The sequence below is a fragment of the Vanellus vanellus genome, assembly GCF_965231255.1.
Source record: "Vanellus vanellus genome assembly, chromosome: 6".
Classification (NCBI taxonomy): Eukaryota; Metazoa; Chordata; class Aves; order Charadriiformes; family Charadriidae; genus Vanellus; species Vanellus vanellus.
Window position 1 is genome coordinate 43,450,884 of NC_138911.1, and position 26,797 is coordinate 43,477,680.

A 26,797-nucleotide genomic window follows, 5' to 3' on the forward strand; every position below is an offset into this window, starting at 1 on the left:
CAGGAGGAGATGGCTGGGAAAGGTGGGGTGGCCAAGGGAATGACACTGAAAAGGCTGCAACTTCTCTCCAGCTCCAAAAGTAAACCACAGAGATCCAGGAGCTGGCTTCTGAGAGGTGCTGAGCCTATCCTGGTGCACCTCAACAGGACCCTCCCGGCAGCTGCTGCTCCATCTGCCCTGCTGGGAGAGGAGAGGGAGCCAAGCAAAGAGTGCGCAGAGGGGAGAACTGACCCACCAAACTGCTGCTCCTCCAACTTGTGGTGTGGTGTGGTGTTCGTGTGACAAAGCACTCTACTGTGCCCATCAGAGAAAACCCATCCCTTCAGGAACTGTTCTAAAACTATTGTCACTTGAAATAAAACACCACTTTAAAAATTCTTCATGAAGTGTTAGTTTTGTATTGAACTGAGCCCTTGAAGACAAGATTATGTGTACATTATACTTTATAAGAACGTCTACTTGACTGTAACCATCTTACTTCAAATAACGGTTGGCATTTGTTGGCATTAGTAAAATAACACTCTATTGGATTGTTTACCGTGTGTTTTCACCTGCTTCCACTTTCTTTTGTCCTTTCCATTTTCATTCATTTTTGTCTCAAAACTCTCATATTTTACCTTCGTTTGGTCTGTGTGTGTTCCTTTTTTTTAATCTTTTAATCTTTTTTTAATCATTTCAGACAGTCATCCAGTATTACAGTGGTGACTCATCTGATTTTGAACTATGGGGAAGTCCACTGGATGGCATAAGGCCATAAGTGAGGAATCCTTGTTGTTTGGTTTTGCGTTTGTCTCCTCCCGCTCCTTGACACCACCTTTGCTAGTGACTTCTTTTCTGTGTCTTGGTGTCCCTGTCAGATGGCAATGAGAATATTTATACATCTACATAAAATACATTGAGATTGGGGCTGGGGTAGCAGGAAGACACACTTCACAATTGCCAACAATTCCTTTTTGTTTGAGATGATAATTTTTTTTCCCAGCTTTTTATACTTTCTCAATAATACTTATTTAGTCCATGGAGAAATGAAAGATCACATAAAAGACAATTGATTCTGGTGGTGCTAGATGAACCCTGTGTTGTTTGTGTTCTCGTCGGTGTGCTTTTGACCAGTACACCTCTGTTCACTTGGAGATTATACCTGAAATTTTAACATCTGAGTGAGGCATCTTTATATTACTTGGTTGGTTTGTACTCTTAATACAAGTAACTCTTTTCCTCAGATAATTTGTCATAAACACTCTGACTAAAATTGAAGTTGGTGATCATTTGTTACTGTCTGACAGCAATGTATTTTCTGGACAAATAAATTCTTTCTTTCATTCCTTTCTCCGAGGAAGAACTTTGTATGCTGTATAGGTTTTTGTTTGGGTGCTGAAGGGATGTTTTTTCTTTAGACTTATGTATTGCTATATGGCTACATGGGAGATGGCAAGATTAGAAAAATGCATCTTGAATTTTGAGCAGACGGCATGAAATTTGCAATTGTTTTGAGTTCCTGTGAAAGTTCATTTATAGCCTTGGACTGTGAAACCTCTATTGCCTGATAAATAAGTCATACCTGTTACTAGAAAGGTCATTTATGAAACCAGGTCACTGCCCACCAGGATGGATTAGGGTTCCTGTGTCTATTAAAAGCAGTCAGAAGCAGGAAGTAGAAATCTAATGCAAGTGTCTGCTAAAGGCACTAAATCTTTCCTCAAAAATCAAAGGAGGTATTCCTGAAGATTTTATTATTATTACTTTTTATTCTGTTCCCCTCCTATGGGGTCTCAAGCCCAAAGCGATTGCGGTTTTTCCTTCTGTTGGAAAAACTGGATGGATGCTGTTGGTTTGCTCAATCACTGCATTTCTGACCTACTAAGAAAGTTCATTGTTTTGCTAGCTTTAAAGCTGTGTATTTCTCACAAATAGAGTTTCTAAATGAAGGTTTGTTTAAATGTAGGTCTGTTATCCAGAGACTGGCATTCAGAGACTTCAGAATTCTTACAGAGAAACTAAATATAATGCTTATTTTACATTTGGAAATGTTAAGAGTTAGTGTCACGATCTACTAGTATGTAAAGTTGCTTTGTCTTGCAGCTGTTGCATAACAATGACTATAGCATGTATGTTTATAAAAGTGTACAGTTTGGATTATAATTTTGAAAATCTGGATGACTCTAAAGTTTTGGTTATCAGCTGTAATATAATTTAAAATTATATTAGAAGTATCCACTGTAGCCCTTCTGGCTTTTAAAGATTCTTTTTTTTTTTTCGGTTGTTGTTTTAGCAAATAGACAAGTAGAGATGTGAAAAGTAGCCAATGAAGGAAGAGTGGGAGATTTAGGCTTTGTTTCTTTTTTTAATAAAAACTGAATGAAATCTGTTTCTGTTAAACTCAACATATTCTTCCCCCCGTTTGTTTATTTATTTATGTCAGGAATTTGAAGCCTTTCAAACATTTGTGGAAAATCGACTTCCGTTTGATATTGTTATTGATGGACTCAATGTTTCCCACATAAAACCCAGAAGGATGCAGTGTGAAAATGTAAGTGCTGGTTAAATATTCATTAAGAGTTTTGTGTATGCTTAGGCTGATTGTAAAACAATTAGTGCCTCGTTATTACTTATCCTCTTGAGAAACTGATCAAACTTTTTTGTAGCACGTTATAATGAAGTTCAAAGCATTATTTAGACTTCACAAAAGTAAAAATGATCAGTGTGAAGATGGTTCTTCTTAAATATTTGACTATATTAGCTGTAAAAAATCATACCTAAATTACCCCGTGTATGCAGTGCTCATAGTTACAGCTAAGTTACTCATAATAACATTATTAGGTTATATGTTGTGTGAGTGTGTATGTTTTCATAATAATAGGAATTTTGGGGAACAGAGTAAATCTACCATATAGAAAATTTAGTCTAATATAGTTACGCTGGTAAGAGTTCTTCTTAAAATAACCCTGTACTTAGTTCAAACCACATCCTGTACAAGTTTAAACTTTATTTAGCTTCCTATTGCCTTAAGCGTTTGAATCTTGTTCTTACAAGGGCAGCTCAAACTGCCTTCAGTTCTTTCCACTTGGTGATTTTTAGAAGAATAATCCTGCTTTTTTTACGGATACCTATTTTTGAGAATTCTTGGCACTGCCTTTTAGCATTTCACGAAGAAATGGGTTAAGGATTTTTTTTTTCTGTGTCAATCAAATATTTACTTTAAATTAGGACTAATGAAGTAGCTGCTCACGTGTTCAAAAACTAGAATTTAAATTTTCACACTCTTGAAATTAAAACTAAGTTGTAAATGAGCTTTAATAAATCATAGAACCATAGAATCATAGAATTGCTGAGGTTGGAAGGGACCTTTAAGATCATCAAGTCCAACCATTAACCTACCCTGACAAAACCACTTCTAAACCATGTCCCTAAGTACATCTACCCTTTCTTTAAACACCTCCAGGGATGGCGAATCCACCACCTCCCTGGGCAGCAGGAAGTAATTTACTTCTAGTAATTACAAGAAATAAGTTTTTGTTCTAAGAACTACTTTAAAACTATTCTTAAGAAGCAGGATATGCTTTCATATACGTAGATAAAAGCAGCTGATCTAGGGAGCTTAGATAAACTTGCTGAAAGATGTTTGTTTGAGAGCTGCAGTGAAGTTTCATGAGATACTGGCTCATGAAGAGGGTACTTTCCTTACTATGAAAACAGAAAAGGAAGTTTACAAGATGTTTGCATGGGATCAGGGAGGAAGTGTTGATTGTCTGAGAAGAATCCCAGGCAGCATGTAGTGGCACAAGGTACTGAGGCTTAGAAAGACAGGTCTATGCTGCCAAAGAAGGGGAAGAGAAACGAACCTCCTTCCTCAGCGCATGCCTGTCCCAGTGTGGGAACCCTGAACAGGATCCTGAATGTTCTGTAAGAGCGGGAAGCAATGGAGAAAAGAACCAGCCTGGTTTTGTAGGGTAATTACTGCTGATTTCTGATCAGAAATCTTACTGGGAGGTATTAGCATGCTGAGCAGCATAAACTGCCTTTGAGTTCCTCCTTTAGCTTCTGCTGTATTGGAAGGACTTTGGGATCCATGATGCCAGGGAGCTCCACAAGGACTGTATGGAGGCATCAACTTTCCATTTAGGTTGTTCCATGTAGATACACATCAGATCTCTCTTGAATCCCAGGTATTTACAGATTAGGAGGATTTTTACGACGATCTGCCTTTCCTTCTGCACAACAGAACAGTAACTTGAGCTATCCCCATCTTACTTCCAGAATAAGATTCTCTTAGCTAAAATTTACTTGTTCTATGAGCTATGTTGCTGCTAATTATTATTGCATTTTGTCATACACAAAAAATTTTAATCTCTGTAGCTTCCATCAGCTAGTCTTTTGCTGCTCCTGTTACCTGGATTTTATTTTTGAAAGTGTGGAGTCATTACATGAGATAGGATGGACATGCCCATTACTCCTGCCTTATGCCTGTGGATTCATTGGTTGGATAGTGCCTTTTTTGGCATGGGAAGCATATATTTGCACTCTGAGCAACAAAATAGCTCCTTCACTGCCCAAAAGAAACACTCTTCTAGATGTATGAACTACTAAAGACTTTCCTGTATTGAGCCTCTCTGTCCATTGAGATAGTTTTAAATTATTTTTTATGATAGGTGTCTTTATATACTATTACAGTATTAACTATTGAATTTACAGTTTTTTACCAACTGGAAGCATTGTTTAAACATGAGATCATGCTGGATGCTAGTGAATCCTGTTTTATTTCTTCATGACTCTGAACCCCTGTGTTGTAACATGTCAGGAGAGGACCGTGTCTTTGTTCTTATTTTGGATCCTTCTGACCAGAAGCATGTATTCTTGTTTTCTTACTCTGTTTCAAGGCTGCTAAAAACAGAAAGAAAAAAAAACAACACACCAAACCCACAGAGCAATCCTTTCTTCTGTCTCCAAACTTTTCTTCCAGATGAGGGAAGGGAAGGCCACAGGAATCTCTTCATGCGTTACTTCCCTGGTTACTGGTGTTGCTGCCAAGTAGTCCCCCATCTGTCAATGCTGACCTCTCTGAATGCTGTAGTGTGTCCTTTGAGGGCTGACTCTGCCACGAAACATCCTCTTTTGGAGGCTGCTGTCCTCACGGTGGAGGCAGCTGAGTGGAAAATGTGGAGTGGTGGGTCTGGGGCATTCGCAGCCTGCCTTATTAAACTCTTCAATGTACATAGGGAAACATAGTGCAGACCTGAGAGGATGGAGAGCAGAAATGGCAGCAGAGCACAAAGGATGGAAAAAAAGCTAAGGGTGAAGGCTGCTGAGGTCAAGCGGGCTGGCTAGGACAGCATCACTGGCCCACTTTGAAGAAGATGGGATTGCTGTGACTCGTTAGTGACCTCTTCTGTTCGACTTGTGAGAGAATATTAAAGGAGCAGTATTTCCATGGACCTGTGTTAAAAGCTGCCCAACCCGTGTTTTCCTTGTCAAAAAGCTAAACTATTTTAAGTCTCCAGGTGGGAGTCAGTCTATGCTCTTTTCGAGGGTTCATCACTGACTGTTAGAGCCATTCAGGATATTGTTTTTTAAACTTTTCTGTTCCAGGGTATAGTTTAGTATGCAGCAATGGTTGAAAGAGAAAATGAGATTGTTGCTCTCCATTTATAACACACTGTAAGTGTTACTATGTGCAAATTGTTAGGGTTTTTGGACCGTGTCCCTTATGTGCTTTAGAGAGAATAGCAAAATGAAAGGCATTGTGTAAACACAGGAGAAGGCCTAAGATTTATGTGACAATAATATGGTAATTTAAATGCATTCTAGCCTTTATTTAAATGTAACACAAAATACTGTTCCACTTTGTGATTTAGCTTTAAGAACTGTAACTGTTTTGCTGAAGACCAGCTCTAGCTAATTCTTAGTCATATGATTAAAATAAGAAAACATTGATTTCTTTTTCAAACATCCTAACTTTTGTGCTTTCATTTAGGCATTACTTAGGCATCTTGGGAAGGGGCTGGGTTGGGTGGACAAGGCACGAGTAACTTGAGGGATAATAAGGAAAAAAAGCAGAAGTTGAAGGAATGATTTTTACTCATTTAATCCCCGAAGTGTTCTGATGTTCTGGAAAACCAGATATGTGACTTCCAGTAGCCCCAGGCAACTTCAGTCCTCACAGCCAGCACTTACTTAGCAGATCATCATGAATATTATTGACTTGGCAGATTTACAGGAATATTCTGTGGCAATTTCTCTAGTATATGACACTGTTGGTTTGTAATTACAATCCCCTTTTTTTTCAGGTTGGTTTTATACTAGGTCTGTTTCCTGGTACAAATCACCATGTGGCTGCATCAATTACTGACAAAAAGAGGAGGTAGCATGGAGGTGGGAACAAAGATTTTTGAGGGTGAGGGAATGGTGAGATAATCTATTTTGAAGTCACTGCACACACAGTGACTGTAAAACTGCAGCACTCAACATTAGCCAGCACCTCTTCTCAACCCTTTGCTTCCTAACTGCAGCATTTTAAATTGGACACTAAAGTTGACCCCTATTTAAAAGATATTATAGAAGGGAAATTGTTATTGCTATATAATCCAGACGATAGAAACAAACTCCCATAAAGTCTAAAATCAGTCTTGTATTTTTCCAGTTTTTTTGTGCATTCTGCTACTGTTTAAGACTGTATCTGATGTGTATTTGCCTTGATGAGTCAGTCACTGTTTGTACTGCAAATATGGCAGTTTATAAACTGAGACACCCCTGCAGTTAAACCAAGCAAAGTTGATTCAAGCTGTATCATGACATTGAGTTAATCCTTTCCTCCAGATGTATCTAGTTACATAAATCCTTATCTAGCCCAATGACATTTGGTACTCCCTGTCCTCTGCTGCTGTAACTCCCTGTAGTGCCCCCACCTTTCACCTTGTAAAGGTCAAGAGAGGGGATTTCCACACGCTAATTGTCCAGTTTTCTTCTTAAACACAAACTGTTACATAATTTTTAAATGTATTTTTCCTGTTTATCACAATGTTGCGTAGAAGTATTCCTTGGAAGTGGGGGGGAACCCAAGTGCAAAGCAGGATATCAAGCCTCTGGAGCATCTCGCTTTACTTGTGGGAGAGGAGTGAAGGAGCTATGATGAACTGTGCTCCAGCTACCCCTAGACTGTAAAGGGCTGGGGTGGGGGAAGAAGGGTGAGGGAGCACAACCAGCAAGCGCAATTTAAAGAGTACTTTGCTATTTTTAATTTAGATTGAGATTGGTATATTGTAAATGAGGTATACAGCCAACTCCTTTTTTAGCTGTACCCATCTGGTGTTGGACGTAACTGAGTATAGGCTTCAAATGTGTGTTGGATCAAAGCTAACTCACAATTCCCTTCTTCAAACAGTTTGGCAGTTGGGGTCAGCTCTGCCCTAACTTTACCCTCTGTAATCTCTATATTAAACTCAGCCATCTAAAAGACTGGTAAAATAGTTCCAGATTGAGTTCCTTAAGGCTGACAATGCACAAAGGAATAGTTTTTGCTGTTGGCAGATAGTTCAAAGTGGTTGCTCCCAAACTTGACCAGCATTTCTATAAATGGGCTACATAAGTTCATGTAATTCCCATGTAAATTGCAGTAGGCCTGTACAACAGCTGATGAAGCCAGATCGTTGCTGTTCCCCTCCCATCCCATCCCAGTCCGGTGGCAGCAGCTGGCATGCCACCCCTACCACACCTCCCACCTGCAGCAGCAGTCAGCTTCTGCCACCAGACCTGCCCTCCTGCACCCCTCACAGGCTGCCACAAAAAGCCAGGCTGGGACTTTTGTGGTTGGGGGTGCTCTGTGACAGGCGGAGGGGACAGGACATGCAGCTATTTCTTGTCTCTTCCAGGGAAAAAGCAGTAGACTTGTTGAGTGGGGAAGGGTTCTTTGACTAAATGAATTGTGTAGTCGCAAGTAGCATAGTAATTATGTGTGAACAGTGTTGCGTTTTGGTTTTCCATGTGTTAAATATTTTTAAAATAATATTTATCAAGGGAATTCGAAGTTTAAAACTAATGTTACTGCTTTAGTTATTTTAGTAGTTCTGTAGTAGTTATTCCTGGACTCTGCCTACTTTAGCAGTATGGAAAAGAGTGGGTAGAGAGAGGCTGCAGCCCTGAAGTGAGCTGGGAGTGAGAAAAAAAGTTCCATAAGGATAGGGGAGAAAACCAGATGTAGGATACTAGCCTACAGGAAAATGGTGAATGTTCTTGCTAAATTTTTTAAAAAGCCCAACTGTGGCCACAAAATTGAAAAACCTTGACTAATTATGCTTTGTAAATTCAGCTCAGAAACATTGCTTTGGTATGCACTTTATTCACATTTTCAAGGCTCACTTTCCAAATATAAAGACAAATATCAAAACAAAAATAATAACTCTTCAAATGAAGTTAAAAAAGAGGAAAAAAAAAAAAAAGACAAACCCAAACACAGGGCATCTAGATCCATCATTCTCTTGGGTTAGTGACCCAAATAAATTTTGAAACATAATTTTGTTTCTTTGAAATCTCTCTTGTGCCTATAAATCCTCTATGATGAAAAAAGGGGAAAAAGGGTATTGGAGCTTATTGTGTTTGGGGAAAATAGTAAGTAAAACTTTCTCTCCTGAGTCCTGCTTACTAAAAATTGTCTTGAGGCCGTGAAACACACAAAGAAATTAACACCTGTGCATACATATATAGTTGAAAAATATTCATACTACTATGCTCAGGTTTTCATGTGGTAATTTTTCCCAGTCTTCAAGTCTGTCTTAACTGTGCAACATGTATATGAATGATCAACTGAACAATTAGTGAGACAGTGATACTTGATACAAAATAAGAGCTCTACTGTATGAACTGTCCTGCAAAACAAGCAGTTATTAATAAATTTGACCCCCAAAAAGTCATGCATGGAAATGAATTTTTTTCTTCTTTGACTCATTTGGCAGCATCTGTGATTTGTTCAAGTACTTTACTGTCTGTAAATGAAGCAAGAATTAAGTAGATCCATGAGTCATTCTCTGTTCAGAATCAATACATCCAACAGAGGTCTTATTTGTCATACTGTGACAGTTCATCAATTCTTCCTCCCACCAACTCTTGTCTTACCACTCACGAAAGCAGTCAGACATGTGTTTGTTCATTTGCTCCCAGCATTTTCCATCTCTTTTTTTTTTTCCTTCTAATGGTAGTCCAAGTCTGCATTTCCATGATAATGAAACATTTGTCCTATTGCTCAAGATTGGAGAGATTTCTGTTTTTGCAACGTGTGTTTCATTCTTTAGACCTGTACTTTCATTTCCTTTAGGTATCGCACAAATTGTAAAGATGAAGATTTTTGGTGTTTTCACTGAAAATCACCTTCAGCCTCTATGTAACATGATCTTAGAAGGGAAAGGTCAAGCACTAAGGGGTGACCTTGAAACTTCACCTATTTTTAGTGTTAGAGATGTGTGACTGGAACATTCAGCATTACATTCATCTCTTAGTTAATTTCTGGGGTTCCTTGAATATCTGAGCAGGTGAACTGAGTCAAGTTCTTCTCCAACGCCACAAATGAGAGATTGATACTGATTATGCTGAAATCCTCCCACTCCCCTCCTATATTGGGACCATCCTAAAACAGAATAGATCAAGCTGAAAAATTTTGGTCACCAGATCCAGAAGAGCAAGGCTTTTAAGCTTCCCAGGAGCGGTGAAGGAGACTAGATTTGTTTGCCTGTGAAACATAAGGGAAAGGCCTGCCCTGCAAGTCCTTCTTTCTCTCCCTGCAGTTCTTCTGAAACCTGGCGGTTTCTATTTGTGGCTAAAAGAGAAATAAAATGGCATTTAATATGTTCAGCTTTGTATACCAGTACACAGTAAGTGAAGGTGTATTGGACATTAGTGTGTCAGAGGTTCTAGAAGTACTCCTGCAAGTGGTCGGCACGTATGCTTCCACTGAGGAAACACAGGCGTTGACTACGTGCCTTGAGCCAACAAGTTTGGCTCTTCCCATAGGGTTATGCTCCAACAACCTTTGCTGCTTCTGCAGCGCTGGGAGGGGAGAGTGGGAGGTAGATAGGACTTCTTAAGAAAGGAAATACAAAGCCATACTGGCTACCTCTGAATAACAGGGAAACTTTCTCAAAACTTTTGACTTCCCAGCGTTGTGAAATGGGGGGGGAGGCTGGCAGGATTCCCTGACTAAATGCCTCAACAGTCGACTCTAAGCAACCATTTTTCCTTTCAGAGGTTTCCAATCTGATTCTGCATTTTCCTGGTGAGAAGAATAGAGCAGCAGAAACGGAGCAGGTTAAAAAAATGTGACTATTTAGCATTTTGACAACTTCTCCCTGTTGTTTTAGAAGAATAGAGCAGCAGAAACGGAGCAGGTTAAAAAAATGTGACTATTTAGCATTTTGACAACTTCTCCCTGTTGTTTTCTCTCAAAGTCAGATACTTCCTGGTGTTACCTCCCCTTACTATTTGCAACCTCTGTGAATAAAACTGATGTGATTAATTTAATGTTCTCTATCGGTTTCTGTCTGGTATTTATAATTTCTACCTTTGTATTTGGCGATATGAGCAAATCAAAAGTTAAGGTAAGTACAGGAGCACCCAAGCATTCCTTTTTTTTATGAGGGGAGTTGCATCATATATTTCATAACAAGAATTCTTCTAGTCACTAGGAATATAAGCTTGAAAGTCAGCAGAGCAGAACGAATGTGCCTTGATGATTCATGTCCCAGTGAGCTTGGTAACTGTAGTAACAGGTTGTTTGTTATATGTTGTAGAGAAGTCCTGCTAAAATCTGGGTGATGAAGTCAAGTGAAGGTGTCTTCTGGACTGGATGAGTTTCAGTCTTGCTGTTTTCACTTCTCCCTTAGAAACCACAAGATGAGTTTTCTTCGGGCAACCTGACTGATTCACCTAATCATGGAACTGTTATCAGTGTGGCAATAAGAGATGTGCTGGGCCTCCAAATCAGAAATCCGGTCTTTCGGGAACTGAACCGCTTCTTTTGAAGCAATTCTTGTATGGAAGGTCTCCATAATAGTGAGAGATTATAGTGCTATTAAGATATGGGAAGCAAGCCAGAAAATGTGAAGATTGGGTTACTATAGGCCAATTCTGTGTAAGAATAAGTATTTGATTTGAGCCTGAGAAATGCTGAGTTTTAGTGTTGTCCTAAAGGTAATGTAGATAAAATTCTCAGAGCAATAATTGCATTCATTCATGTACATCTGGATTTATTTATATATTTTGAAAAGCAATCAATTTTTGGTTCACGCTTGGCTTTTACATCTGATATGCTATTTTTTGTAAAAGTAGGAAAGAAAACATATTTGGAAGCTGTGTTATCTGAAGAAGAAAAGGTACAATGAAACAAAAGCCTAAACTGCATTTGAATTTATTTATGAAGTTATGAAAGCCTAAATTTTTTGAACAGTAGGTTATTCCCAGGGATTTCAGTATATTGACGTGCTTATTAATGATCCAACAATCCATTAAGCTACATTTCTTGGTTTTTTCTCTAGTTGCATTGTACTTCTAGAGCAAGAGTGGAAGAGACATTTATATTTAATATATGCTTATATATATAACATATATACATATATATCATATATTATATAAAAATATATGTATAATATATAGAAAATTATTATAACCTGCAGTGAAGTTTAAAACCAAAGTTAGTTTAATTTTTTTTAATCTTAGACTCATTGAAAGTCAAGTACACTTGTCCACAGCTTTTAATCTAAATCTTTTCACAGACTGGTTGTTTAATGTTTTCTGGAACATGGAAGTAGGAACTCCAATTTGAATCTAGGAGACCAGTTTCACCAGAATGAAAATTCTGTGCTGGGAACACTATCCCACTGGCAGTATGCTTGCTCAAAAGCAATTCACAAAAATTCCTATTTCAAACTGAACTTCTGAATAATTGTAAGAATTCTTAATTCTTATTCAAAATACTGTTGCCCATTACAGATGACCTTTTGAATCAAACATGTACTATGAAAACCTCCCCTTTTTCCAGTATTGATTTTGCACATCATATGCAGAGGTGACAGCCAAGAGTCTATCCCTAGTCTATCTTTTACTTATTTTATTTTAGGGTATGTTTTCGCAGTTCCTCCAAACAAGGGAGGGGGGAGTAGGCAGGGGAAAAAAAAAAAGCCAAAATAAAATAGTCCCTAGACTAATTCAGACGTATGCCTTTATCTGTGGTGTGAATCTAAATTACATCAAATTCGATTAAAATAATACATTTACGCGTGCTAATATAAAGAGGAGATCTCATTCAAATACCTTTCACTCCTCTGTAGGCTGTTACCTGGACCATGCCATAATTGGAATAAATTTCTAGAAATTATAAGATTTTTTTTTATCCTCTTTGTTACTAAAAAGATAAGAGCATTTATATAGTTTCAAACCAAAGTGTCCAACCTGTCTAATCAAGACAGTGGTCAGAAGTGGAATTGTTCCAGTTGTTATAGTCTTCCAGATTTTGTTACTGATTTAGGAACTTCTGGATGAAGAAGCTGCATCCTGACTAGCAAGTTTAATTGCCATTGATGGAGTTTTCTTTGATAAAATTAATTACCTTCCCAGCTTATTTTTGCCTTTGGTTTTGAGACCTGTGGCAGAGTCCCACAATTATATAGGATATGATTACACATGTGCTTTTGTTTGTTTTAAACCTGCTGTCTGTTAATTTTGTATGATGGCCTCTGCTGCTTGTGCTGAGAAATGGTGAATAGTCCCCATTTGCACTTTCCAGCTACCTTGCCATTTTACAGACCTTCTCAAATAACTAGCATGTAGTCTTTTGATAAATTATCTGGAATAAAAATTGCATACAATTGTGCAAGATAGGTATTGCACATATTTTTGTTTCTTTTTCATTTTTAACTATGTTTGTTTCTTGATAGGGTTTTTGTTCTACCTGGGTGGGTATGATGACAATCAGGGCTACTATTGGGCTAAACAGTAAGCCCCTCGAATTGGACTCAGGAGACCGGCATTTTATTGTGTAATGACTGATCTCCTGTTTGACAGTGAGCAACTTATTTTGAAGTATCCTGGTCTTGTGGGTTACCTGTAGTTAATCTAACAAAGCAAAGTTTCCAGTCTATTTTTCACTATTTTTTAAAATACATTCTTATTTGTCATAGAATGAAAATTCCTAATAAGCTTTTTTCCCCCATATGTAAGTGTCAGAGATGGGATGAATATAAGATTTTAAATAAAATTGAAATTTTTTTGCATCTCAGAAAGGTTTGGGAGTTTGTGTGCTACTGCAGCAATCCATTGCAGTCTCCCTTGGACGATGTGTGGTGTGCCTCTGCTGTGATTAAATTATAACATAGCAACAGAGATAGCAGGAGCAGGGAACAGTGATTTGGCACCATTTACCTAACTCCCCACCACCAATGCAATTGAAACATGGTCTGGAATAATAGAAAATGTGAAATGACTAGAAGCCTTGCAAGCGTGTCTATTAATGGTTATAATCAGACCTGATCTATCCATACAAAATGTAATTAAGCTATTATCATACATGCTGGGACTTGTAAATTATTTTGATGCTTGGCATCATGTGAGGAACAGGAGTGATGTAGTAAGAATACCAGTACCAAGAACGTAATAAGAAAGCTATGGCTACCTTTGCTGCTGCTGTTCTTCACGTTTTCAGGAAAAAAAAAAGTCAACCTACAGGCTGATTTCTAACACAGGCAATGCTAATCTACATGGGCTCTTGCTCTGTCATATAGAATGAACTCTGGGAAATACAGGGATTTTTGAGACTGCTTCTAGGTTAAAAGTCATAGCAACATGACCCAAGCTGAAATAAACTGCAGAGGAGGTCCTGAGTAGCAGGATCTCCCAAAATGGAGCCTCGTATCTGCTGGGTCACCTCATATGCACATCATGCTAGTGTAGCAGGTCCATGGCTCACTGCTGTGGAGGTCAATCTTCTGTATAAGGTCATCCCTATCTCCACGTGTAAAGCAAGAGAACTTTCCTTGGTACTTGTGGAAACTCTTTAAACACTTCTTATTTGCTTCTTAACATGATATCCCCTGCTGCTTACATGATTTTACAACTTTGTAGATCTTCTGGATTGTTTTTTTTCTAAATGATCAAGAATGAACTGAAAATTTAAAACTGTGTATATCTATTTACTTACTAGTAGCCGTGTATATCTATTTACTTACTAGTAGCCATGGTGCTAACTGTTATGCAATAGAAATCTTCAATCCTCATCCTCCAAGAAAGATGCCTACCTCAGCATCTTAAAAATTAGTCATTAAAAAACATTACATGAAGAAATAACCTTAAAAAGCATCATTGTGTTAGAGTTCCCCTTTTTATGTGCATCTCCATCAAATAAACATTAATATTCTCTGTTCTATAAATACTATTTCCTAAATATTATCCAAAAAAATTACATTTTAAATCACTTTGAATGCGTAAGCTCTGGCATTGTACTTACTGCCCTGTCTCATTGTTAGGAAACCTTCCTCTTCTTGAGAAATTCTCTATTTCAAATCATTTACATATTTCATAGTAATCTTTACAAGTATCTACTGTTTTTTCCTTTCCACTCAAAGATACTAGCTTGTAATGCTGTTTCTTCCTGATTATTCACCAGTCAGTTCTTTAATGATCTGAATAGTTCTTTTCACAGTTCTAGCTGGAAACATGCATTGATGTTATAATAAGTCAGGTGAGTCAGAAGCTAAACAGGTTGTCAAAATTATGTAAATATAATATACTCTATTTTCCAACCCATTTTACAAAGTATTAACTGATACTTCTGTCTAGTTTTTCCAAATAATTTCTACCATTTCCAGCTGCTGCATTGTCCTATCCTTGCACAATGTTTCCTGTAGTGACTGTTAAAACTGGACCTGTGCTTCTGTCATATTGATGATGCCAACTTACCTTTTACATAAATTAGGAAATATTAGTGATGCTTATGTCTGTCCTCATCGTTGTCCAGCATTCATCCTTTTACCTGCTCACTTCTGTGATTGCCAAAAAGGAAACAGTGAGTTGACAGTAATATTTCTTCTGCCTCTAATATTTTGAATCTTTTTGAGTCTTGAGCTTTTAAGGAGTCATGTTGACATGGTTCTGTGAGCAAGCTGTGTACATTGTGTGCCTTAAGCTCTCTAACAGAAGTTAAAAGCCAGTTCAGTTCCACTGGTTCTGTGGAGTTGTTCCTGAGTCACATGGTATACCAGTGTGGGAAGATCAATCTTGGTGATGCCTTCTTTCCTTGTTTATTTCCTATTTGTGTGAAATTGGGGTAAACTAGGGAGTGCTTACACTATACACTGGGAAAAAAAGGTAGAAATATGATACAGGTGCTTGTTAGAGCTGTGGCTCATTGGAATTTGAGCTTCTACGTTTAGTGCATGGTTGAGGAAAGCACACTAGGAGATAGGTATTCCTTGAATACTACCTATACTACTACCTGATTGATTGATTGGCTGATTGATTGGAATTTTCTTCCACCACAGCCCGCAGTTGCCACACATTTGAGTAAATAAAATGAAGTAGTCAAGCAGGTAGTCATAGAGCAGAACCAGTCAGTCTTAATGACGTTGACTTACCCTGCTCCTTATTAGGAGTAGTTATCTTGGGCTTGTGTAATGGTAATGTCACTACACTGCTTTTAGCATCTGAAGTCCCTGTAAAACATTGCACTGTACTGTTCAAATCCATTTATGTATGACGGCCTTAAGTCTCAATAGTTAAAGGAAGTGGCTTAAATAAAAGAACTGGAGGCTCGTGACATTTTCACTTCTCATTGATATGTATGTATCTTCATACTTTCATGCCTTGCAAAGTGAAAAGCTCTAACTTTCCATTGAATGGGCGTCCCCAAATGGGCTTTCAGAAATACGAATGCTATAGGTTAGGGATTTCTTTTTTCTCATCCCACTCACTCTCATTTCCACAAGCCCGTTCACTCTGCCAGCCTAGCTAACATAACCAGTAATATGACACAAGAGTTTTAACCCTTAGCTATCTGATAAATTTGGTAAACAAAATACTTCTGAAACTATTGCTCACTCTTGCACTTGAGCACTGCTGTTGGGTCCTGGGTGCTCCAGTTGTTAGGTGGGTATCTGCATTCTTTCCATGGAAATGGACAAAGGAGGGAAAGATGCAACAGAATTCCTCAAATGTGCTGGCTTGTAGTCTTATACAGATACCTGGAAACTGTAATGCTGAGTCCCCAAACCAGAATTTGCTTAAAAAAGATAGATCCTTTTATGAAATAGGGAGTGAGTGGTTCTTATTTGGCTTCTGTTGGAGCCGTTCTGGTGGTCATATTTTCACATTAGAAACATAGAATTGACTAGGTTGGAAGGGACCTTTAAGATCATCGAGTCCAACCATCAACCTAACACTACCAAAACCACCACTAAACCATGTCCTTAAGCACCACATCTACTACACATCTTTTAAATACCTCCAGGGATGACAACTCCACCACTTCCCTGGGCAGCCTGTTCCAATGTTTGAAAACCCTTTCTGTGAAGAAATTTTTCCTCATATCGAATCTAAACCTCCCCTGGCACAACTTGAGGTCATTTCCTCTTGTCCTATTGCATGTTAACGGGGAGAAGAGACCAACCCCCACCTTGCTACAGCCTCCTTTCAGGTAGTTGTAGAGGGCAATAAGGTCTATCCTCAGCCTCCTTTTCTCCAGGCTAAACTACACCAATTGCCTCAGCCACTCCTCATAAGACTTGTTCTCCAGACCCCTCACCAGCTTTGCTGAACTTCTTTGGACATGCTCCAGCCCTTCTATGTTTTTCTTGTAGTGAGGGGCCCAAAACTGAACACAGTATTTGAGGTGGGGTTCACCAGAGCTGAGTACAGGGCCAATCACTTCCCTAGTCCTCCTGGCTGCACTATTCCTGATAAAAGCCAGGATTCTCTTGGCCTTCTTGGCCACCTGGGCACACTGCTGGCTCACATTCAGCTGGCTGTCAACCAATACCCCCAGGTCCTTTTCCACCATGCAGCTTTCCAGTCACAATTCCCCAAGCCTGTAGTGCTGCATGAGATTGTTGTGACCCAGGTGCAGGACACAGCACTCAGCCTTGTTGAATCTTATACCATTGGCCTCAGCCCATCGATCTACTCTGTCCAGACCCCTCTGTGGATTTTTTCTATCCTCTAGCAGATCAACACTCTCGCCTAGCTTCGTGTTATCCGCAAACTTACTGAGGGTGCACTCAATCCCCTGTTCCAGATCATTGATAAAGATATTAAGCTGAACTCGCCCCAATACTGAGACTTGGGCAATGTCACTTGTGACCAGCTGCCAACAGGATTTAACTCCATCCACCACAACTCTTTGCGCCCAGCCTTCCAGCCAGTTTTTTACCCAGCAAAGACTACACCCGTCCAAGCCATGAGCAGCCAATTTCTCCAGAAGAATGCTGTGGGAAATGGTGTCAAGCTTATTTCTCTTGACTGCAGGGGCAAAAAATGATTAACTAGACAAAATGATTAACTAGACAAAGATTTTCATATAACCAGTTGTTCCCAGGAGGTGGAGCTTTTAGACAAATGCCAAATATCATCCATAATTAATTTGTAGGAGCTGACAATATTATCTGTTTATCAAATTGCTGTATGTTATCTCCCGAGTTCAAGAAAAACACTTTAGACAGCGGTCTGCCCAGTGTCCAGCTATAGAGTATTGCAGGCTCTTACCAATAAACTTATATTAAAAGCATTGAAGTAAATTAGATCTCGTGGATTGTAGCTATTATGGGGGGCTTTCAGACCTTCACAGCCTAGGATCTCCAGGCAGAGATATTGCCTGCAGTGTTACTAGTAGTAAAATGGCACGAGTCTGCAGTGATTTACAATCAAAGTTAATGACTGTGTTAAGAAAAATAATGCTGACCCATAGTTTACATTCACTTGTGATACACGCTGCATCAGATTTTTGCTGGTTTTGCAGGAACAGTGTGTTACTTCCCAGGGTGTGCAGCCTTGATCCATATGAGACAGTTGAACCTCTGCCTCATGGGACTGGCCATGCAAGGTGTACTGGTCTGTATGAAAGTCCACAAAGTTTTCTCCAGCCGGTAAATACAGCTGTTCCTCCACCTCAGACCTTGGTGCTTTAGTTTGCTTCTGCTGATTTTTGTCCTGTTGAAGAAGAACATTTTATATGTTCTCTTTCATATCAAACCGTTTTTTCATCTTTGTGGCCTTCAAAGAGAAATCATCACTCGTTTGAGTAGTGTTTGTTATTGTATTTATTTGTGTTAAGAACTGCAAAATTGTTCTTATTGGAACAATTGTTTTTGAAGGTAACCTCTATCTCTGAATAGTAATCTGTAGCAGGCAACTGGAAAATAGTACTAATGAGAAACAGAAGAAAAGCAGTGTGAAAATTGTTACTAATGTTTGCTGCATATTGTAGTCCCGTTATTTTTTTCAACTGCAAGCGATCAATTTACTGATGGGTTTCCTTGGTTATTGTATCATTCTATGTGGTCGATAAGCCTGTTAACCTGTGAGTGTAGAAATACTCTTTATTCTAAAGCTTTTCTGGAGCTATCAAGGTTATTAAAACATAGGATATTGCTGCAGAGTATAGGTTTAATGTGCCTGTAACAACATTATGCCTGTGCTGTCTGTAACAGTGATCTCCCCAGCTGCTGTGGCAGCTTTCCTCAAAGAATAAAAGTACCGTCTGGGACTTTTTGAACCACAGATGGGAGAGGGGGAAAACACTTAACATCAGACTAGGTTAGTGACGCTGTGCAGACATCTGCATAGGACAGTGGTGAGAGCTAAAATATTGGTATCTTTTAAACTGTCGGTTTCAGTCTTACAAAGCCGATTTCAGTCCTGCACCAAGTTATTTCCTATCTATGGAAAGGATCAGTCAAGCTTGTGCTTTCATTTTCGTAACACCCCATCACCACCACCACCACCCAGCGATCCTGCTCACATTGTGTATTTTCACTACGTAAATATAACTTCTGACCCACACTTTGAAAATCTAAGACTGGCACAGCTACGTTTAGTTCACAACTGTTCCTTTCTAATAGCTAGCTTTTTACATTCTTTCTAAAATGAGAAATAGTAAGAGAAACTCTCTTATGGCCATAAGTTGTTAAGTATACTGCTGCTACAACAGTAGCAGAAATGCAAGAGCACCGATGTAATGGCAAAGATTGGATTTACAATGAAAGATGGCAGACCCCTGAAGCTGTGACTTCAGCTGGGACTATTATTCCATTTACAGGCAGTGGCTCTGATAGGTAAAGTTTCACTTCTGAAGCCTATGCAAAAATAAGGAAAACCTCATACCCTTTCACTTTTATGTAACTTGCTTCCTCACAAAAAAAAAAGATGCAGAGTACTTGGTGCAATGAAGCATTTTTTAGTGATCAGTAAGAAACTACTGTTGAAGAAACAGCAGTGCAGGCAGAAAGAATTCAAAGATGAGAACAATGGATAGTGTTGGAACGGATATGTGGAAATGCATGGGTAACTTCATGTCCTTTCAGCTTTTACATACTTATTTTCCTACTCTTGTATAATCACAGATAGACAGAATCACCTAGCTCATCTCCTTGGTGTGGAGGGTTGATACTGATAACTTTTTTTAATATTTTGCAAATCTCTAGGTTTTGGTACAAAACAGTAACTGCTCAGGAGAGGTCTGGATAAAAAAACCTCCATGTAAGATGACCCATATGTATTGTCAAGATCTTGGTATTTATTCTTTGTTGCAAGAAAGAAGATGAGTAAGAGGAGAGATAAATGTATACAATGGTATCAGCTACTTAGAAAAAAATATCTCAGAGAAGATCAGAAAAAGAGAAATATCTTTGCCCTTTTACGTGACTCAATGAAGGAGGACATTCAGAAAATTCAAATTCACGAAAAGAAATATTTTACTGCCAGTCCGTAATTAAAATACAACACTTAGAGCTGCTGGGACTGGGCTATAGTTAGTTGTGGGTTGAACATTTCCAAGTTGCTGCCTTATCAAAATGCCGCTTTGGAGTTCAGATTCACCCTTTCTCTTCCATCCTTATGCCCCCTTCGTAATCGCTGAGGCAACATCAAAGGGTCTGCTTGCATGTTTAAACCGACACTACATTTTTTTCTAAGTGATTGGGAAAGAAAATGGTATTGTAGCTGGTTAATAAAACTTTTGGATTGAGAAACTTGAGTGGCACTGCAGTGGCTTACAAAATTCAACTTCCAAAAATACTGTTATGCAACTGAAGAATGTTTGTCCATGTATTTCTTGAATTGTTGTAAGAGTCAGAAAAAATTGCCTGTTTTTCTCTTGCAATTTATACTATAAAATTCAGTGATTCCCCAACTGTCCATCTCTTCTTTAGCCATCATTTCTGAAGTTCTTGGCATTGTTCATTTAATAACATGCTATGCTAACTATTGTCACTACCTATTTTTCTTTCTTTTATTCATGGTTGACCTTTATTCATCTAAAGATAGAGATGATGAAAATACTACCATTCAAAAGCAGTGACATTCAAAAAGTGCGAGCAAGAACGGTCACACGTTCTGGAAAGCCAGACTCCAAAAGCTAGTGTCTCCTCCACCTCACGATCCCACTCCTGCTTCCCCATCCTTCATGTCATATGCACAATTTAAAGTCTGTGTAGTAAGTTGTGTATCTATTTCTTCAGTCCCTGCATGCATCCCGCCTTGATTCTGTTAATTCTCCTAGGAAATACTGTTTCATTATCTGTCAAATCACTACTTGTCATGCCTTTGGGGAATAAGACAGAGCAGGGTGTGGCTGTAATTAGATTATATATTAGAAAAGATCTATTTCAAAACCTTTTTTTCTTACGTGCCTCTCTGCTGGAAAGGATAGGGACCTGTCACTATCTTCATGTTGCATAGGAGAAATACACAGAATGGTGGGGGTTGGAAGGGACCTTGGAGATCATGTAGTCCAACCCCCCTGCCAAAGCAGGTTCACCAGGAGCGGGTTGGAGAGGAACACATCCAGGCGGATTTTGAATATCTCCGGAGAAGGAGACTCCACAACCTCTCTGGACAGCCTGTTCCGGTACTATGTCACTCTTAAAGAAGTTTTTCCTCATGTTGAGGTGGAATTTCCTGTGTTGCAGTTTGTGCCTGTTGCCCCTTGTCCTGTCACTGGGCACCACTGAAAGGAGTCTGGCCCCACCTTCTTGGCACCCACCCTTTAGATATTTATAAGCATTGATGAGATCCCCTCTCAGTCTTCTCTTCTCCAGGCTAAACAGACCCAACTGTCTTAGCCTTTCCTCATAAGAGAGGTGCTCCATTCCCTTGATCATCTTTGTAACCCTCTGCTGGACTCTCTCCAGTAGTTGCCGGTCTTTCTTGAACTGGGGAGCCCAGAACTGGACACAGTACTCCAGATGCGGCCTTATCAGATTAGAGGGGGAGGATAACCTCGCTCGACCTGCTGGCCATGCTCTTTTTAATGCACCCCAGGATGCTATTGTCCTTCTTGGCCTAAAGGGCACATAGCTGGCTTGTGGAAAATCACAGCATGCATTCGTACCAGTCTTTCCAAACCTAAAGTTAATATACAAGGTTTGGTTTGCATTGTTGTGTTCCCTGAGCTGGTTGGTAGAATAAAAAACAGGGATGGTTCTTCAAGCTTGTTTGAAATTGGGAATTTTACCTATAGTTTATAATATAGCAGAATCTAATGTCAGAGCCTAATTACACATATATTACTTCTACATTCAAAAATGTTTCAGAGGTTATTTTGAGCAGGTTCCACCTTCAGCTGAAATCGAGTAGAGTTGTAATTAAAGATATCTCCGTTACTGGCATAATAGCCAGTACCATGAATACAAGAAAATCTAAATTATGCTATTGCTTCGGTACCTGAGCTGAACCTGTTTACGGTTACTCTGCTTTACTCTCCCCACTACCCAGGATTCAAGAGGGCTTGTTAGCTTGGACGCAGTCCATGGGGTATCCTTGTAGTCAATTTTGACCTGGAAGTAATATGTCTACATTGATCCAGTGCTGCACTTGAGCCAAGTCCTCCAGTCAGTGGGAACACTGGACTGTGCAGGGGCAGCGAGTGTCTTATTACACAGTCAATGTGGACCTGGCTGCAAAAGCATCCTCAGGATGCCTCTGAATACAAACTCACTCTGCAAGCAGCAGAGATGTATTTAGGCATCACCTCATCTGAGCAAACTGAGGCTACCGTACCATCCTCAATCTATATTAAATCAACTTGGGTCTTTTTGCTTCTATGGCTTAGTTTTCCTGCTCAGTCAATAATCTGCCTTTGATTAATGGAGTTGACTGTGAAGCAACAGCTGCCATCTAAAAATGAACTGCAAATTTTAATGAATTGTGATAGGGAGTTAAGACGCCTCTCTAGCGAATGCGTCAAGAGAGGAAAAGTCAATTCTAAGTGTGGAGTCAATGTGGACAGGTTAAAACATGTTAAACATTGTGTGATTGCTGTCATTGATGTGTGAAGTGCTGCCAGTGGTAGAGTTTTGCATGATGATGCATGTGTTGCAGCAATCTAAATAATCCTACTGTAACACAGGATACAAATATTCCCCACAATATCATTGCGGCAGTATTGCAGAGATCCCCAGTGTCGTAAGGGATAATTCCCAGGAGTTAGCTGTTGGCTGTCTCAGACGGATTAAGCTTAGAGACTGTTACTTACTCATCCATTACTGCTTTCCCTTCTAAGTAGCCCCCCCTTTGCTAGTCAGGGGTGGATAATCTGTAGGGGATCAAGAAATGTGTGTGCTGCCCCTGCATTTGAGTAAAGAGGACTTTGTGACTAATTTACACTGTGTCATCAGTAATAACGTAGCGAATATAAGAAACAGCTTGCATCGTGTTTGCTGCTGTGATAATGGTATTGAATGTGCTTTATTGAAATTACCAGGCTCAGTGAGGAAGTCCAGCCCTTCTCGCAGGCAGCACCTTTGCCTTCCCTGCGTGACCGCCCGTGCCGTGGGAAAAAACTCCTGCTTCCCATCGTGTCTCTCTCTCCTGTGTGTGGTACTAAAACACACGGGGGTTTTGAGCTTCATTGTCTACAATATGTAAAAAGGGAACTAAAAATGATGAAACTGTAAGTCAAGTAGATGTGGTGATGGTGGGAGTTGATTCCTTGCAAACCTCTGGAGAGAATGCAGAGCCACTGCCACTGCGCAGCCCCACCTGGCAGTGTACTTACGGCAGCTCTGTACCTGTGGTCAGCCTCGGGGTTACTGCTGCAGTTTCACAGCTACAGTGTTGGGTGGGAGGCCACACTAACAACAGGTGAAAATAATAATAGAGCAGTTTGTTACTGTTATTAGCAGGTTATTAGCAGATTGTAGGTGTGTTTTACTTTTAAATGGCAGTTAGTGAAACTGAATGTTTAGAAAATGGCAAACATGATTTATTAACACCAACTTACATTCTTTTGCGGTGATGACTTCTTCATGCTACACCTGTATACAGGTGAGGCACTTTTTGCTGAATCACTGAATGGTGTGCCTCCCAGCAGCAGTGTTTTAGGGGTTTCCCATCTGACAAGTGGGAAACCACCGGTAGTGTCCAAGGCGGAAGGTTGTCCTGCAACAAGCTAACCTTTGAAACTGGGACACATGGCACAGCGTGATCAGAACAGGTGACTGGCAGTGAACCCTTAGGAAATCTGTATCCTGCTCTGCTCATAGTTCCTTGTATGAGGCAGAGTAATTAATCTGTCTTCCTTGTGCTCCATTCTGCACTTGTGTAAGACAGAGATGTAATTATGCGTTTACTTCATACGGCGTTGTGAAATTCAAAGAATGAGGATTAATCCTGCAGTGTGACAAGGATTCCCTGCTCTCCCAGCTTAACTCCTATGTTTGATCTCCATTAAATTGTGCAGAATTGTGAATGTGGGTCACTGCAAAACTATTTCCAGGAATTTGTATAGGAAAGTTACCTTCTGATGGGAAACTGTTAATTTATTCTTATCTGAAAAGTGGTTCTTTTAAATTATAACTTGCTGATTTTTAAAATGTAAAACTACCAGTTACAGCATTTTCAGTTGCTTTATTTCATACTTGCAAAGCTCAGGCTTTTGTTATGTGATACATGAAGTTCAACATCAGCATGATCCTGTGGAGTATGTATTCGCTGTCCTACTGCTCTGCTGGTCTGCCTCCCCCACCTCTTTTCACTCCAGTTCCTCTGATCCAGAAGTTCTTGCTCTGGTGTCTGGTCTGGTTTGACAACATGGCCCCAAAAATAGATCATATAAGTACAACGGGGGGGGGTGGGGGGGGTGGGGAGTGCATTGTGATACGAGGGCAGGAGCTTGGTGGTGGAAGGGAAATTCCATAAAATGGCATTGCTGCAGAAACAAAAAAAGAACTCATTTAAGTGTAGCTCGTATCTCTGGGACTGTCCCAAGGAAAGAGAAATGTATACACTCAGCCAAGTATTGTACAAGTGTGCTAGTTTTTCACAGATTCACAGATTAGGGTGCAGAAATTAAAGCAAAACATGCACACTGGATACTTACATCTATTTAATGATGGACTTTTAAAAATGATTTTTAAAAAATCATTAAAAAATTATTAGCAGTGTGCTTAGAAGAACCGCATTGGGAAATACTTGATACATTTGTGAACAGCTGGTCTTGACTCTTCCCTTGATCTGTGTGTAGTTTCATACTTCTTTGTGGTTGCACCCTGGCTCCATCAGAGTCGTGTGCTAAAGTGCTGTGAACACAAAATTGTTTGCATTGTAAGTAAAATGTTAAGATTTAAGAGAATCTTGAGAAAGACCTAATTAATCAAAGACTGGGACTGTACAGGAATCATTTAAATGTAACTGATAAATAATGAAGGGGATTGCAAGCAGAATGTATTCAGCAGGTGCTTATGAGCATGAGTTTCTTGGGAAAGGACCTAGTGATCTTGAGAAACAGTTGATTAAAATGTCTGTGTAGTTCAGAAAGACACATGCTGTGCCTTGTCAGAGGAAAAGAAAATAAGACTGAATGCAATGGTAGTTATCTGTATAATCCAGTAGAACTTCCAGTGCCTTGTGTGGCCAGTGATTTGTGCAGAACAGCAGCGATTCACAACTTCTTGCTACTCAGCCTCAGCCACATCTTGCCATATGAATTGAAACAACCAGTCTAACCATGCTTATTGTCCCTTCTCTGCAAAATGGCATCTTATAATTCCTATTTTCAGTGAAAATGTGTTTTTATGTGCTCTGCTGTCCAAATTTGAAAGATACTGATATTAAAAAAAGGTAATTCTTTCACTAATTTTGTAATCCTCATTCTCAAGAAAATAAATAGCAAAGGAGTGTGTGTTGTATATTTTTTTAATGTTTTCCACAGATTGTCTTTTGAACAGATCATCCAACTGAGCATCTGATGTTTGCTGCCTAAATAATGTGGGAACATTCAAAGGGTGCATCTACATAGAGCTTGTTCCATATAGCATATTTGGCAGATAACAATTTTTAGATAACTTTTGGAAATACTACATTAATAAAATACTTGTGTCTTTTTAAGTGAGAGATCACTACTGCTGTTTTTTTGTTAACAGTATTATGTTCAGTTTCCTCTATGACTAAAACAAGTGTTACTGTGTGTCTCACGTCTTCCTTTCTCGAGAAGCAGCCAGGCGTGGGAGTAGACACACTTAGGAAACCCCCCATGTAAGTTCTGTGAGTCCCTGTAGACCACCCCTCTTATGCGCCCAAGCCTAAAAAGAGATAACATGCTCTTTAGTAAAGTTGCATCAGGCAAGGGAGTGTGCAGCACAAAATTATTATTATCTTGTCAAAACAAAATTAATTTCTATCTTTTTTGGTTTAGTTGTGTAAGTAAAGGTTAATCTTTGTGGTAAGTAGAGGAGGGACAGTGTGCTGTTATGCAAGCGGGAGTTTCTAAATTTTTAATGGTGATTCCCGTTAATTTTATTATGATTTAAGCCTGTTTTGAGTTTTTCCATTGCAAAACTGTAGCTAATTTATACCAACCCCTCAATTTTTTCCCAGAAGCACTTCATGTTAGAGAACTTCATATGCTAATAATGTGTAGGAGAAGAAAGTCCATATGACTAACAGGTACAAAGTGTCACGAGTTATAACCTTCACAAAGAAGGACTTAGGGGAGCTGGATCCAAGCCAGTGGAGTTTTTTGCAAGCTTGGGAATAGCCCCAATTGACCAATCTGTATCTGGAAATCCAGCTGCCTTTGTATTGAACCACAAGTGTAATTAAAAGGTGTTTCCTTTTTTTATTGGGGGTAAACTCCAGCAGTTCAGATACTGGCAATTCTTTATTGACTTGCAGCACCACTAGTGCAGCTATGTTCCTGAGATTCCTTTTGACTCATAGTCTGCTTTTAGGAGTTGTTTCTTCTGTTGTCCCATCAGGATGCTCTTGCTGTCAAGTTTTTTTATTTTAGACTTTGTGAAATCAGTTTCTGGGGTGTTACTTGAAAAATTTTTGAACATTTTTTTCCACATGACTAACCTTCCCTTAACATAGCAAAACATTAGGCAAGAAGAGAAAGTATTTTCATTTGGAATTTGTAAGGGGTTACTTAAGTTACTCATGGTAGATATTTCTTGACTGTTGACTTCTCTACATGAAAATGTGTATGAATGTAGTAGGCACGTTCCTAACTTTTACTAAGTTTAATGAACTCAGCTTAACAAATTTAATTCTCCTTTGGTATTTGGATCCAACTGTTTGTAGGACTGGGCCAATGCATGAGAACTGGAAAATAAAAGTG

The 26,797-nt window shown here is 39.3% G+C and overlaps 1 protein-coding gene across 2 annotated transcripts in view; it reads left to right on the forward strand.

Annotated features, from left to right (window-relative positions):
* Nucleotides 1–26,797, forward strand: part of PRORP (protein only RNase P catalytic subunit) — a 57,264-nt gene that overhangs the window by 22,301 nt on the left and 8,166 nt on the right. For both annotated transcript variants that reach the window (XM_082484926.1, XM_082484927.1), the window contains exon 5: nt 2,423–2,530. In XM_082484926.1, the coding sequence (XP_082341052.1) occupies nt 2,423–2,530 (108 nt within the window). The remainder of the gene's footprint in view (nt 1–2,422; nt 2,531–26,797) is intronic.